General features: G+C 38.9%; 1 protein-coding gene across 2 annotated transcripts in view; it reads right to left on the bottom strand.

Moving 5' to 3' along the window:
• PRKG1 (protein kinase cGMP-dependent 1) overlaps window positions 1-13,775 on the bottom strand; it is a 1,238,870-nt gene that overhangs the window by 778,111 nt on the left and 446,984 nt on the right. For both annotated transcript variants that reach the window (XM_029931713.1, XM_029931712.1), the window contains exon 3: window positions 4,295-4,408. In XM_029931713.1, the coding sequence (XP_029787573.1) occupies window positions 4,295-4,408 (114 nt within the window). The remainder of the gene's footprint in view (window positions 1-4,294; window positions 4,409-13,775) is intronic.

The following is a 13,775-nucleotide window of genomic DNA, read 5'->3' as shown; positions in this document are numbered from 1 at the left end:
TCTCACTGTAAACGGAATGCTTTTTCCATTCTATTTTTAGGTTTCCAGTAATGTCAATGTTTCCATTGTGTGTGTGGTGTGTGTGTGTGTGTGTGTGTGTGTGATTTTAAAGAACCTTGTGCAAAGAAGTAAGAGGCCCAGGAGGAGTATGAACTGATATTGCTTCACTGTGAGGGTAGTGGAAAGTGAAATCACGAGCAGAAATGACACTTTAGGAAGACGAGACAATAAGAAACCTGCAGGTATGGGCACCAAGGAAGCAAGGGTTACTGACACATGTATTAGAAGCCTGAGTCCTGCTTTGTTCTCAGGTGTACAAATTTCAGAGCTTTTCAAATTTTTGTACAAAAATTATCTGTAAAAATCCAACTTCTGGGGTGCCTGGGTGGCTCAGTTGGTTAAGCATCTGACTTCGGCTCAGGTCATGATCTCACGGTTCGTGGGTTTGAGCCCTGCATCAAGCTCTGTGCTGACAGCTCAGAGCCTGGAGCCTCCCTCGGATTCTGTGTTTCCCTCTCTCTCTGACCCTCCCCTGCTCGTGCTGTCTCTCTCTGTCTCTCAATAATACATAAAAAAATTTTTTTTAAAGACGTCCCTAACCTTTGTGGGGTTTGTATTGGACAGTAATACTTTTTTGTCTCCACAACCCCGAAGTATTTAGGTAAAATGTGAAATTCAAAAGCCATTGGAGACACTGCTTAGTGTTGTGAAAATCCAACATAACTGATTTTTTTCCTCCCCATGGACTGTTAATGATAAAATGGACTGTTTATGTTAAAATGGCTGATCCAAGTGGCCGTGTACCTGTCACAGTAAACAAAGAAAACTTGAGGGTGTTTAGCCATGCATGACCTCAAGACATCCATTACATTTGTTTCCAACAAAATGCTAATTTTCTGTTTTTGATATATCCATTCCTCAAGAGAAAAGAAAAACAAAAATCAATGGTGCTGTTTTACAAGATAGGAATGGATTCTGAATGTAGATTTCCTGCACTACAGTATCATGTTTTCTTTCTAGGTCATTGTGGTTTCAATGTTTTTTTTTTTTTAGTTTTTTAACATTTATTCCTTTTTGAGATACAGAGAGACAGAACATGAGCAGGGGAGGGGCAGAGAGAGAGGGAGACACAGAATCTGAAGCAGGCTCCAAGCTCTGAGCTATCAGCACAGAGCACAACTGGGGGCTCAGACTCATGAGCTGCAAGATCATGACCTGAGCTGAAGTTGGACACGTAATCGACTAAGCTACCCAGGCGCCCCGGTTTTAATATTTTAAAAAGTTATTCTTGGGGCTACCAGATCCCTCTCCTGGTTGCCATAATAACGGGTAGTAGACATTTATTTTAAGAGGCATACTAATGGATTTCTCCCAGACGAAAAACAAAAGGCTTGTTTCAAACTATCATGGTACTTCTTTTCATTGCACTATGAATAAGCTTATCATATTTTATGGCATCTATCAATCTTGAACTTTAATAAGAAAACAATTTTTTTGATACCCTAAGTTAAGGGAAAAAAAGCCAACAGGTAATAGAATCTTATTTGTTAGGAGGAAGTCATTGGGATTTATTTATTCATGGCCTGATACAATTTCAAAAAAAGTGCTCTTTTGAACAAGTAATGACTCATGTACAAGGAGGAGCTCTTGAATGTCACCCAGGATTTAGTTACTACTGTGAGATTAAAAACACAGTAAGATGCTAGGGAGCTTTCAGGCTGACCTAGGGAGAAAGAAAGATGAAAGATCAGGAAACAAAATAGGTGATGCTGACAGAAAGGGCGTCACAACCCACATAAGTGAGTAAGAACGAGGCATGGATAGACAAGCTATTGAGTATGACGGGCAAAGTCCTGAGACTCACACGGTCACACCCAGGTGGATGAACTCAGACTCCAGATGGTCACTACTGACAGAATGACGGCTAAGAAACAATGGACAAGAGTCAACACAATCCTGAATCCTGAGAAACAGCTGGATCTAAAAAGCCCAATAAGGCCATTTTGTAATATCACACGTAAAGAGTAAGATAGCATTGGGAGGTGGGGTTATATTCTGTAGTCATTTGGTAAAATTAGCATCCATAATGGAACCTCATCAGAATTATAAGGTGATCAGCGTGAAAGTTTAATTTAAATATAAATTTAAAGTGGTACTTAAGGATCATGGTCCTAAGTATAATCTGCGTGGATAGGGTGAGAGACAGAACAAAAGGTTAATAATCATTATTCACACCTTACTGTTTTTTTACATGACACTGAGAGTATCTTGGTAATAGATAGTATTCCTTACTCATGCAGAAACCTCTCCACCTATAAAGGCAGAGATAGGTCTATACTCCATCAACCTCAGGCTTTCTCCACATCTTAAGTAGGCACTATGAAGAAATACACACATGCGCATGCGCACACACACACGCGCGCATCTTTTCTGAGTCTGTGTTAAAGAACATGCTCTATTACTCATTTTTTTTGATGTAGATGTTCTGATCACCCCAAATGGTTAGAATTAATTTTCATTCAACACCCAGTTTCTTCACACTGAATCTGATACATAGTACATATTTCAATGAATCAAACATAAGTATGATAGAAGTTACTGCAGCTAACTCCATTTTATAGGAACCCAATAAATGTTATCAAGCAATCATTTTTTATGAAAAAAGTCTTTGCAGTAAAATTCATTTAAATGCACTATTTAGTCTATCTAATATATTTCTTTAATAAGGCTAAGTTTCAAAAGATTAAGCACATGTTATTACCAACTGTTGACCTTTTGGGAATTGTGGTTTTCATTAGGATTAAATGAGCAGTATAGAAGGCTGAAATATTTTAAAATATAATTCACTATTCACAATTCAGAGAATGCCTGTTTTAATCAAGACATGTCATTCTGGTCCCTTTTTGTGATCTACAGGGAATGTATTTCTCATAAAAACGCAGCATGATAGGATCATCTGTTTCACTTCATAGTGTCATGACTACTCTTTTTTCTAGTTAAGGCACTTTTTAAACAAGGTAAAGTTGTGGCAGATTCTGTAATGCTTCACTGGGCTTCATTATTCTTTGAGTTATATAATTAAATGATCACATAACATAAAAACATGGTAGTGCCTATCAATCAAAAAAGAGTTTTGTGCCTTCAAAGATCAAGATAAACTATCAAGTAAAACATATCCTACAAGGACCCAATTGCTACAATCCCCCAATTGAGGGATTAGTGACTTCAATGAATAACAAGACAAACAGAATAATTTCAGGGATTCTGGCGGCCATGCATTCTTGAATTTTTTACAATCCAAGGTTCAGAGCCATATTGTTAGCCATGTCATACTTGTGAGAAAGAAAAAAATCAGTATTCAAAATAATCAACGGCATCCAGCCGTTGACAAATTGATAATTTGTCATTTTGCCAATAGTATTTTTTTAAGTAAGAAAGTCTAATCAAAGTTACTTGTGATTGCCATCACCCACACACAAGATTATGTATTTAAGACCATTTTGAACATGAAATACACACATCTGCCTCAAGATGCAATGGACTTTCCATTGTTGGCTTTTGCACTCAGCTGTTTGTTACACACTCATTATACCCTGTAGTCAGGAAGGAGTATTTAAAACCACCACTTCCCTTCACTCCAACTACTGCAGCTGCTTCTACCAAGTGATAAAAGTTGCTAGAGAAATCATATATACACATACATGTAAAATTAGGGAAACAAGCTGCTTTATTGCCCTGATTTAAAATAAGCTCAATCAGTAGAAAAGAAAAATACTATAATATACAGCTTGATGAGCAGCTGAAGACAAAAATATACTCAGACGCAATTTTAGAATTCAGGATATATCTCGCCCAATGATGCTTGAATGAAATGAAGGGCATTTCTCCTTTAAATTTTTTTCTAGCCCAATGAATGAACAAGTGGAATTTATGGGGGAATGTAACCCAGAATAGATAAGATATGTAAAAATTCCCTAAGTATCAGGCTTAAAGGGAGAAAGCAAAAGGTCTTCCTTCTACTTCACGTATCACATTTTGTAAATCTGAATTTCTAGGAAATCCAGGTTAAAAGAAGATTTTCCAGAAGTCAGCGATAAAGCTCAAGTTGGGCACAACTGATTGCTAGTCCTCCTTTAGTGGACAGACCCATGTATCAATTGCATTGCAAGGTGAGAATTAAAATATAGATTAACAAAATCACAGAGATTGAATCCACAAGTATGTCAACCAACATCTCAAAGGTCTAGGGAAAAAAGACATTGGAAGTATTTGCAAAATAAGCCAACAGCCTTACTCTTGACGGTAGCTGTCCGAGTACAGTTGTAGAGAATCGCCAACTCCCCGAACACTTTTCCTGGACCCATGGTGCACAACTTCACGCCTTCTTTTGTGACTTCCACTTTTCCATCTGAAAAGAAGAGACAGCATTACTTTAATGGTTGCCCATGCTGCATCTGATCTGTTGCATTTGCAATAAGCAATAAGGAATACCAAGCTCATCTTTAAAATTGTGAGGCAATTACCAATGAACACCAAGTCTTCGCCCGGATGCAATGGAGGAAATGCAATAAATCAAGCCGGTGAAGAAATACCACCCTTCTTTCAATTAATCACTGGTAGCATTGGGAGATAAAACTGAAAGTAAGCCTCAAAAAGAGACAAAAATGGAAATGTGTGTGTGTCCAAGTTTTAGAAAACTCTGGTAATTCTGACGTTAATGTCATTTTGGATCTGAGAGGAAAGCAGAGTAAACAGGCACCTTTTCTGGGGAATTCTCATTTGGAAAAGGCACAGTGATTAGGGAAAGGGAGATTGCTTTGACCCTTGGGCGCTGTTTAATTGCAGTTCATGGTATCTTTTCTTTTCAAGCATCTTATCTGACTCCAGCAAGACTGTTTTATCGGTTTCCCAGCCCTTCAAAATAGACTGTAAGGAAAAACAAACTACGAAGATTGGGGGTCCATGGGAATTCTTGGTCCACAAAGAATAGGACAATGACATGATAAGGAAGAAAAGACCAGGGACATAAGGACCCTGGATATACATGGTTGCCTGCGAGGAAGGCAAGTTCTATTCATGAAAGAAATGGAAGAAATAGACTTTAAAAAGGGGCAGCTAGAAATTCTATCACCACACACAATGCGGAGCAGGAACTAGAAATAAAGGGTCAACACGATGCATTCTAGACCCGTCCTCCCCCTTTCTGTTTTTCTTCCAAATGACTTATTCATAGTGTACAGAAGAACTCTGTGTGGCATTAGGTAGTGTATGGAAGGAAGAAATGGAGAGCAAGTCCTCTCCACACTTTAGGTCCCCATGCATTGATTTCATAATTGTCCCTTTATTGATGCATTTCCTGTAATATTTAACTTGTAGAGTTTGGGCTTTAAACTTACTCCCCCTTAAAAAAAATCAACCTACTTTCAACTAAGCAATAACATTTGGAAAATCACAGGTTTAATGTGCTAACCACAAGTTTCATGTGTACTTCAGACAGATATTGGGATAAAATCTTAAATATCAAAAAAAATTTTTTTGACAAGTTTAATCCATGTACCAGTGACAGAAGGCCAACTCTTCAGACAATCTTGTTCTACCTCAAAAACCATTTCATGGATACGGTATCAATGGAGAGGGAATTCTGTGGTAATTAGGATAAAATTTCACACAAAATCTATTTGCTATTCTTGAGCTGTGTGTGTGCACCTTCTCTGTGTGTAAAGAAGTTATCTGGGAATGAACAAATCCAATATATTACAAAGTTAGGACGTACTCTCTTATGCAGTCTGGCCACTCCAAATTCAGTCTAGTTTGTCACACTTTACTTCTCGACTGTGGAAAATAAAACTCTGTCTTTTAATAGGTATATCAAAACCTATTTGTATTTTCACAAGCCTCAGATGTCCCCTGCCCAAATCATGTACCCCTCCCCCTCCCATTCAATGATGAGCTGGTCCCTTTAGGAATTTCATCTGCCACTAGAGAATAAGAAACAGGCTCAGAACTTGATGCGGTTAAGAGATTTATACAGGGGCGCCTGGGTGGCTCAGTCGGTTAAGCCTCCGGCTTGAGCTCAGGTCAGATCTCACATTCGTGAGTTCGAGCCCCCCGCCGGGCTCTGTGCTGACAGCTAGCTCAGAGCCTGGAGCCTGCTTCCGGTTCTGTGTCTCCTTCTCTCTCTGCCCCTCCCCCTCTCATGCTCTGTCTTCTCTGTATCAAAAATAAATAAAACATTAAAAAAAAAAAAGAGATTTATACATCATTAGAAGTTAGACCAGGAGTTAAATTTTGGTTCTCTCATCTGCTACTTACAAGCCTTGTGACTGGGCATGTTATTAATTTCTCCATGCCCCAGTTTCATTCATTAATAAAATGAATAAAAGAAAGGCACATATCTCATCAGGCAGTTGACAAGATGACATAATAAAGCCAGTTCAATGCTGAGGGCAATGCCTGGTATATAGCAAATGGTCAATAAATGCTAACTCTTACTATTGGTATAATTTTCATCATATAACATAAGAGGAAGGAGGGCTTATGAGAGCATACTGAAACACAGTATTACATTATCGATTACAGAAACCAACCAACATCCCCCCAGGTTTGTTTTTTTGTTTTGTGTGTTTGTTTTTGTTATTTAATGAAGAAAGTATTTGTTTCAGATTCTCTATGGGGGTTGGGAACTTTTGGGTTCAAATCACTATCGCAATGAAAGAAGAACATGGAATTGTAAGAAGACACAGCAATCTACCTGGCAGAATCCATTATCTCTGTCCTCTCCTCCAGTCATGTATACAGACAATAGTTGACATAATATTGCTTCAACAAGGAATGACTAACAACTTTGTTTAAAATATAATTTATTGTCAAGTTGGCTAACATACAGTGTATACAGTGTAATCTTGGCTTTGGGGGTAGATTCACATGATTCATTGCTTCCACACAACACCCAATGTTATTCCCAACAAGTGCCCTCCTCAATGCCCATCACCCATTTTCCCCTCTCCGCCATCCCCCCCCCCATCAACCCTCAGTTTCTTCTCTGTATTTAAGGGTCTCTTATGGTTTGCCTCCCTCTCTGTAACTATTTTTTTACCTTTCCCTTCCTCCATGGTCTTCTGTTAAGTTTCTCAAGTTCCACATATGAGTGAAAACATATGGTATCTGTCTTTCTCTGACTGATTTATTCTACTTAGCATAATACCCACGTTACTGCAAATGGCAGTATTTCATTCTTTCTCGTTGCCAAGTAGTATTCCATTGTGTAGATAAACCACATCTTTATCTACTCATCCGTTGATGGACATTTAGGCTCTTTCCATAATTTGGCTATTGTTGAAAGAGCTGCTATAAACATTGGGGTACATGTGCCCTATGCATCAGCACTCGTGTATCCTTTGGATATATTCCTAGCAGTGCTATTGCTGGGTCATAGGGGAGTTCTATGGATAGGTTTTGAGGAACCTCCACACTGTTGTCCAGAGCGGCTGCACCAGTTTACATTTCCACCAACAGTGCAAAAGGGTTGCCATTTCTCCACATCCTCACCAGCATCTGTTGTTTCCTGAGTTGTTCATTTTAGCCACTCTGACTGGTATGAGGTGGTATCTCAGTGTGGTTTTGATTTAGATTTCCCTGATGATTAGTGACATTGAGCATCATTTCATGTGTCTATTGGCCATCTGGATGTCCTCTTTGGAAAAGTGTTTATTCATGTCTTGTGGCCCTTTCTTCACTGGGTTATTTGTTTTTTGAGTATTAAGTGTGCTAAGTTCATTATAAATTTTGGATACTAACTCATTATCCAGTATGTCATTTGCAAATGTATTTTCCTATCCCATTGGAGGCCTTTTAGTTTTGTAGATGGTTTCCTTGCAGTGTAGATGCTTTTTATCTTGATGAGGTCCCAATAGTTCATGTTTGTTTTTAATTCCTTTGTCTTTGAAGACACGTGGAGCAAGAAGTTGCTGTGGCTGAGGTCAAAGAAGTTAACTTTTTTTAAAAGTTTATTTATTTTCAGAGTGGGAGGAGGTGCAGAGAGAGAGGGAGAGAGAGATCCCAAGTAGGCTCTACACCATCAGTGCATAGCCTGATGGTGGGGCTTGATCTCACAAACTCTGAGATCATGACTTGAGCCAAAGTCAAATGGTGACTGAGCCACCCAGGCACCCCCAAAGTACTAACTTTCCAGTGCATTATAGTATTTTCCTGACTTAAAGCTCTACCTTCAGTTATATTAATAGAACTAAGGGCAAAATGAACCATATCTAAAGAGCTTTCATACAGAACTGATTTTGTATAAGTCTACTTCTTTGTTGCCGTTCCATAGTTGAAAGACTTCAGAGGAAAGAGACCCATAGAAGCAAGACCACCACTAAGAATACTGCTGGACAGTTTAAGAATCAGGGCTTCATAACTAATAAAAGACAAACACAGAGCTCTTATTTTAGCTCAGTGATTTCTTAAGGGACATCTGTGGACCTGTCACATCAAAACTAATTAATAAAATCCAGATATCCCCCACTCTGGGAATTTTTACTGTTCCTACACCATGGTGACCACACTACTTAGTCCTGGTATCCCTTCCTGCTCTGAAAAGCCATGCTCATGTAGAACTGATTATGATTTTCAAGTTTATTTATTTTGAGAGAAAGCATGAGTGTGAGTGAGCAGGGGAGGGGCAGAGAGAGAGAGAGAGAGAGAGAGAGAATACCAAGCAGGCTCCACACTGTCAGTATAGAGCCCCACATGGGGCTCAAACTCACAAACCTGTGAGATCATGACCTGAGCCAAAACCAAAAGTCACAGTCGAATGCCCAACTGACCGAGCCACCCACGCGCTCCAGCATGGACTGATTTTAATGGATAGTTAATCTTCTGATAGGTTTCCTTTGATAGGATCTCTAGAAATCTCAGTCACATTATATAAGATTTGGGTCTGAAATGTGTATACAAATACATTTCTAGTTCCAACTCATTTTCCTGATTGGTTTCACATTTGCCTAATTTGCTCATGTCTAACTCATTTTAAAAAATAGGTATCCACTTATATATGTATAAAAAGAGAAGTATAAATAAGCCTACATATGATAGGTATTCATATATATGAATCATTAGTGTTGAGAAGAGTAGAGAATATATTCCATATTGATTAGATAGCAAAAATAAAAAAGAAAAGGTTGGGGGGAGAATCTGGGTTGTTCAATCAGTTAAGCTTTCAGCTTCAGCTCTGGGCATGATCTCACACAGTTCATGAGTTTGAGCCCCGCATCTTCATTGAATTCTGTTGTCAGCACAGAGCCTACTTTAAATTCATTCTCTCTGTCTCTCTCTCTCAAAAATAAACAAACATTACCAAAAAGAAAAACAATAGCAAAAAAAGCCTAGGAAGAGATTTACTGGAACAGACTGTATTTGAATGTAAAACACCTTTTCCAGGTTAAGTTAAATACTATAGATTCAGTATATTCCCAATAGACATGGAAATGAGGAATCTGATCACAGATGATAGAGAAGAATAGTCCAAAAAGCATTTAAAAAAATAAACAAACATCTCTAAATGATAAACAGAAACACAGTGTTTGTCAAACATTACCGAGTCACTGTGTAATCACTTTTCCTTCTTTACCCCTGCTGTGTGGAAGGAGGAAGTAACCCAGGGAGGCGGGATCAACTGGGAGCTAAAAAGAAAGTTAAGAACACACATGGCATTATTAGAGAGTCCTTTAAGAGACATTTGGAAATGTCCAGATTTCCAGGAACCCAGTAAGGTAAATTATTGATGTGAACTGTGAGTTCGGCTAAGCTTACTCACTATGCCACACAGTAACCTTGAAGCCAAACCAAAAGTGATTACACACTGACAAATGGATTTCCAAGTACAATGTGTGGCCCTCTTATGAAAATGAAGAAGGTGAGCATCACAAGCTTACTGCATATACCTGAGCCCCTGTTCCCACTAATCAAAGTCCTTGCAAGTATCAAGACCATCCTAAAGCCACTCCCCTACTTTTTCACTCTCCCCACCCCTTTTTTCCATTCTATGGCTCCCTGTTAGTTTTGGCTTAAATTGAACTCCCTTGCATAAAAAGTAGGTAGACCTATGTGTGGTTATTTTGATGCTGAGGGGAACAATGTGGGCTACAACAAATAGGGGAAAAGTCAATTAGGTTCAAAATATAGCAATGCTTTTGCCAGAGACTTATACCAACTTCAAAATAGCCCAACTTGGAGGTTTTATAGAATTATAATTTGCTATTAACTTCAGGAGTACATTTTGAGAAAATCATTTCAGGTCAGAATTGATTAATGTAATTTCTATTTCTTTAAAAGAAATAGCAGAGATTCATTAGCATTTATTCATGACTCTTTAATAGTTTAATTTTCAACTATGTAAGATTCCAAATCAAAGATTTTTTTTCCCCCAAGAGGAGCAGAAAAACGTGTGCAGAACATCCTAGTCAAGTTCTAGCTTTTTCCATTATGTTCCCTAACTGGACTCAACAGTGACTAGAGGCCAACAGAACTGTTATTTGGGAGAACTAATGACAATATAAAATGCAGTCCATCTGTTTAATCTGCTTTTATTCTTAATATTCACTTTGGCTCTTAAGAAATATGGTATCATATTGGCATTATTTTTACTATGCGCTAGCTCAATCACAAAAAAGAAACATCCATATCATTTTTATTTGGCTTTACTCCACTGTGAACATTGTTTATAGAATAGATGTTGGGACAGTTGGCTAAGGTTTAAGGGTTGTAGTTTTACTCAGCTCTTACGGCCCCAGCCAGGAGTATGAACAATTGAAAGCTTTACCACAGTACCTAGAATACAAACTATATTCTACTTCAGGGACCATGTGCCCATCTGTGATGAGCTGGGATGAGTCCTAAATACTACCATGGGCCACCTTAAGCATCCATCAGCTCCCCCCTTGTGATTTCTGGCATCACAGTCCACCCTGACCCTCCAGGGAGATGCCAAGTGTTGAGAGACCCATTATGAGGTATCTATACTTTTGGAGGTGACTAGGTGGCTCAGTTGGTTAAGCATCCAATTCAATTTCAGCTTATGTCATGTTCTCAAAGTTCATAAGATCAAGCCCCACATCAGGCTCTGTGCTGATGGTATGGAGCCTGTTTGGGATTCCATCTCTCTCACTTTCTCAAAATAAATAAACATTAAAAAAAATACAGTGTCTATACTCCTGTCTATCTCATATAAGATTTCAGCCCTACAAATCAAAGAAATTGAGTTTACAAGGAGACACAGAATTGCCTGGCTTTGATTATCTTTATGGGGTTTTTCACTAACTTGTGGTTTTGTGCCATAAGAACTTTCATGATAAGGCAAATCAGCTTAGTGATTTATTACTTGCAGGCTAAAATAGAATGGCTGGCAGTAACACAATTATGAACATTCCATGCTTAGTTCCAATAACCTTGGTTGGAACCTTCAGAACAACCTGACTGGCCATCAAAGGCACACAGGTGTTATGTCAAAAGGTCCCATCTAGACAAGACCTCCCCCAGCACTTTCCTCCTCCCATCTGTTGAACTGCCCCCTTTATGATTTTGTAGGCTTGAGACTACAGGTTTTACATTACGAATTCTTTCAGGTAGGTTTCTGACGTTGCTAGTTTCAACAGGAACAATTCAAAATGTGACAGCTGAGCTATGTGGTCACTGGTGTGGGTCTGTTTCCTCTAGGAGAGGAAGTTCTAGGATCCTTCTCCCTCCTCCTTCCTTCCTTCTCCCGCCTCCTTCCTTCTTCCTCCTTCTTCCTTCCTTCTCCCACCTCCTTCTTTCCTTCCTTGCTTTGCCTCCTTTCTTCTCCTGCTTCTTCCAGTTTTATTATGATGTACTTGGCCTATAGCACTATGTCAGTGTCAGGCGCACAGCATAATGACTTTACTAACATATACTGCTAGATGATTATCACAACAAGCTTAGTTTACATCCCTCATTTCACAGAGGTAAGAAATATTCTTTTTAGGATGAGAATTTTAGCCCCTACTTTCTGCTTTCCAATTGGGTTAGGAATACTATTTTATAAGACTTGCCTTGCAGGATTCTTTCAGATTGGGGGTGTTTCATCTTGGGAAGAAAGTAAACACTGCCAAGACTACTGTGGGCTAGAGGGAAAAACCACCCAGTTACCAGGGACAGGGACAGACTCTGTTCTTCAATACCCTCTTCAAGCCTGTCCTGCATGTAGGTATGTTTTTTCAAAGCCAGGAAGGAAAAAGACAGCCTCACTAGGAAATACGAGTTTGTTCTTGAATTTAAAAATGGCACAATGTCAGCACCTTATTAATTTTCTGTTAAAAACTGCTTTCAAATCCAAATGGCCATGGTCTCTTTGGATCTACACCTTTGCTCCTAAGATGCAGTGTTAATCTTGATTGAAAATCGTTTTCTGGCCCTTGAATGGAACTCTATGAGAAACTTCTCCTGTTCTAGTACTATATATTTCTTCCAAAGCTTGCTTCACCCACTTCTAGGTTTTTTGCAGATTGGTTTTTCTCTTGGGGGATGAAAAGGTTTTTTTTCCCCCTCTCAACTATTTTTGTTCTAGTTTCTTTAAATGTCAGGCCATCGGGTTCTCTTTATTTGTTTTTTTATTTGTTTGTTTATTTTTGAGAGAGAAATAGCATGCAAGCAGGAAGAGGGGCAGAGAGAGAAGGAGAGAGAATCCCAAGCAGGCTCCGCGCTGTCAGTGCAGAGCCCAACATGGGGCTCGAACTTACAATGTGTGAGATTATGACCTGATCCGAAACCAAGAGTCTTACATTTAACCCGAATGAGCCACCCAGGTGCCTCAGGCCATCCGTACTTTAATGAGGAACAAGCTTCCTATTCAAAAGAAGTTACTTTTCTTTGATATCATAGCTATAATTCTTACAGGGAGCACAAAAATACTAGTAACCCAAATGGAATGAAGCAGAGTCTGAGGTTTAAGAGGCTAGTTGAAGATATTGGATAGCAGACCTTTGTTTCTTCCTTAATTAGGCAAATCTGATTTCCTCTCTGGTCATGACTTGACACAATTTTTCATTACACTGAATTACAATGATCAATATATATCTGAATATGAAATATAATCATCATAGTTACTCTTGGTAATAAGAGAATAAAAAAATTAATGAGATTCCTTTACTTAAATCTGACTTATGGAGACAGAGAGAGAGGGAGGGAGGGAACCAACACAAGAGAACAGAAATAAAACATGCACATGCATATTTAGGTATCCGAGCATCAAGTGAGTTTGTCTCTAACTGAGGTCATAGGGGACATGCACATATTCACAAAGGAAACCTAGATGGGGAAACAGTCTGAAATGTAAGCGATTTGTATCTAGAGAATCCTCTGGATCATCCAAGTGGAAATGTGGAATGGATAACATACATTGCAGCATTCTGCACTTGGAGATATTGGAGGAGATATTGGAGGAGTGATGATATCACAGACACCATCAACCGTTTATCTGCTACGAACAGGATTCTGTGAGGACTTCACAAGCATCATAATTCTATCATCTTCATACACATTGTGGTTTACAATCATAGCATTTGGAGCATCTGGGTGGCTCAGTCATTTGAGCGTCTGACTTCAGCTCATGTCATGATCTCAATGTTTGCGAGTTCGAGCCCCACATCAGGCTCTGTGCTGACAGTTTAGAGCCTGGATCATGCTTCAGATTCTATGTCTCCCTCCCCTATTCACTCTCGGTCTCTTTCTCTCTCTCTAAAAAATAAGCATTAAAATGTTTT

This window comes from Suricata suricatta, chromosome 2 (genome assembly GCF_006229205.1).
Source record: "Suricata suricatta isolate VVHF042 chromosome 2, meerkat_22Aug2017_6uvM2_HiC, whole genome shotgun sequence".
In the NCBI taxonomy this organism is placed as follows: Eukaryota; Metazoa; Chordata; class Mammalia; order Carnivora; family Herpestidae; genus Suricata; species Suricata suricatta.
The sequence above is the reverse complement of the archived record's forward strand: the minus strand, read 5'-3'. Positions and strand labels throughout refer to the sequence as shown.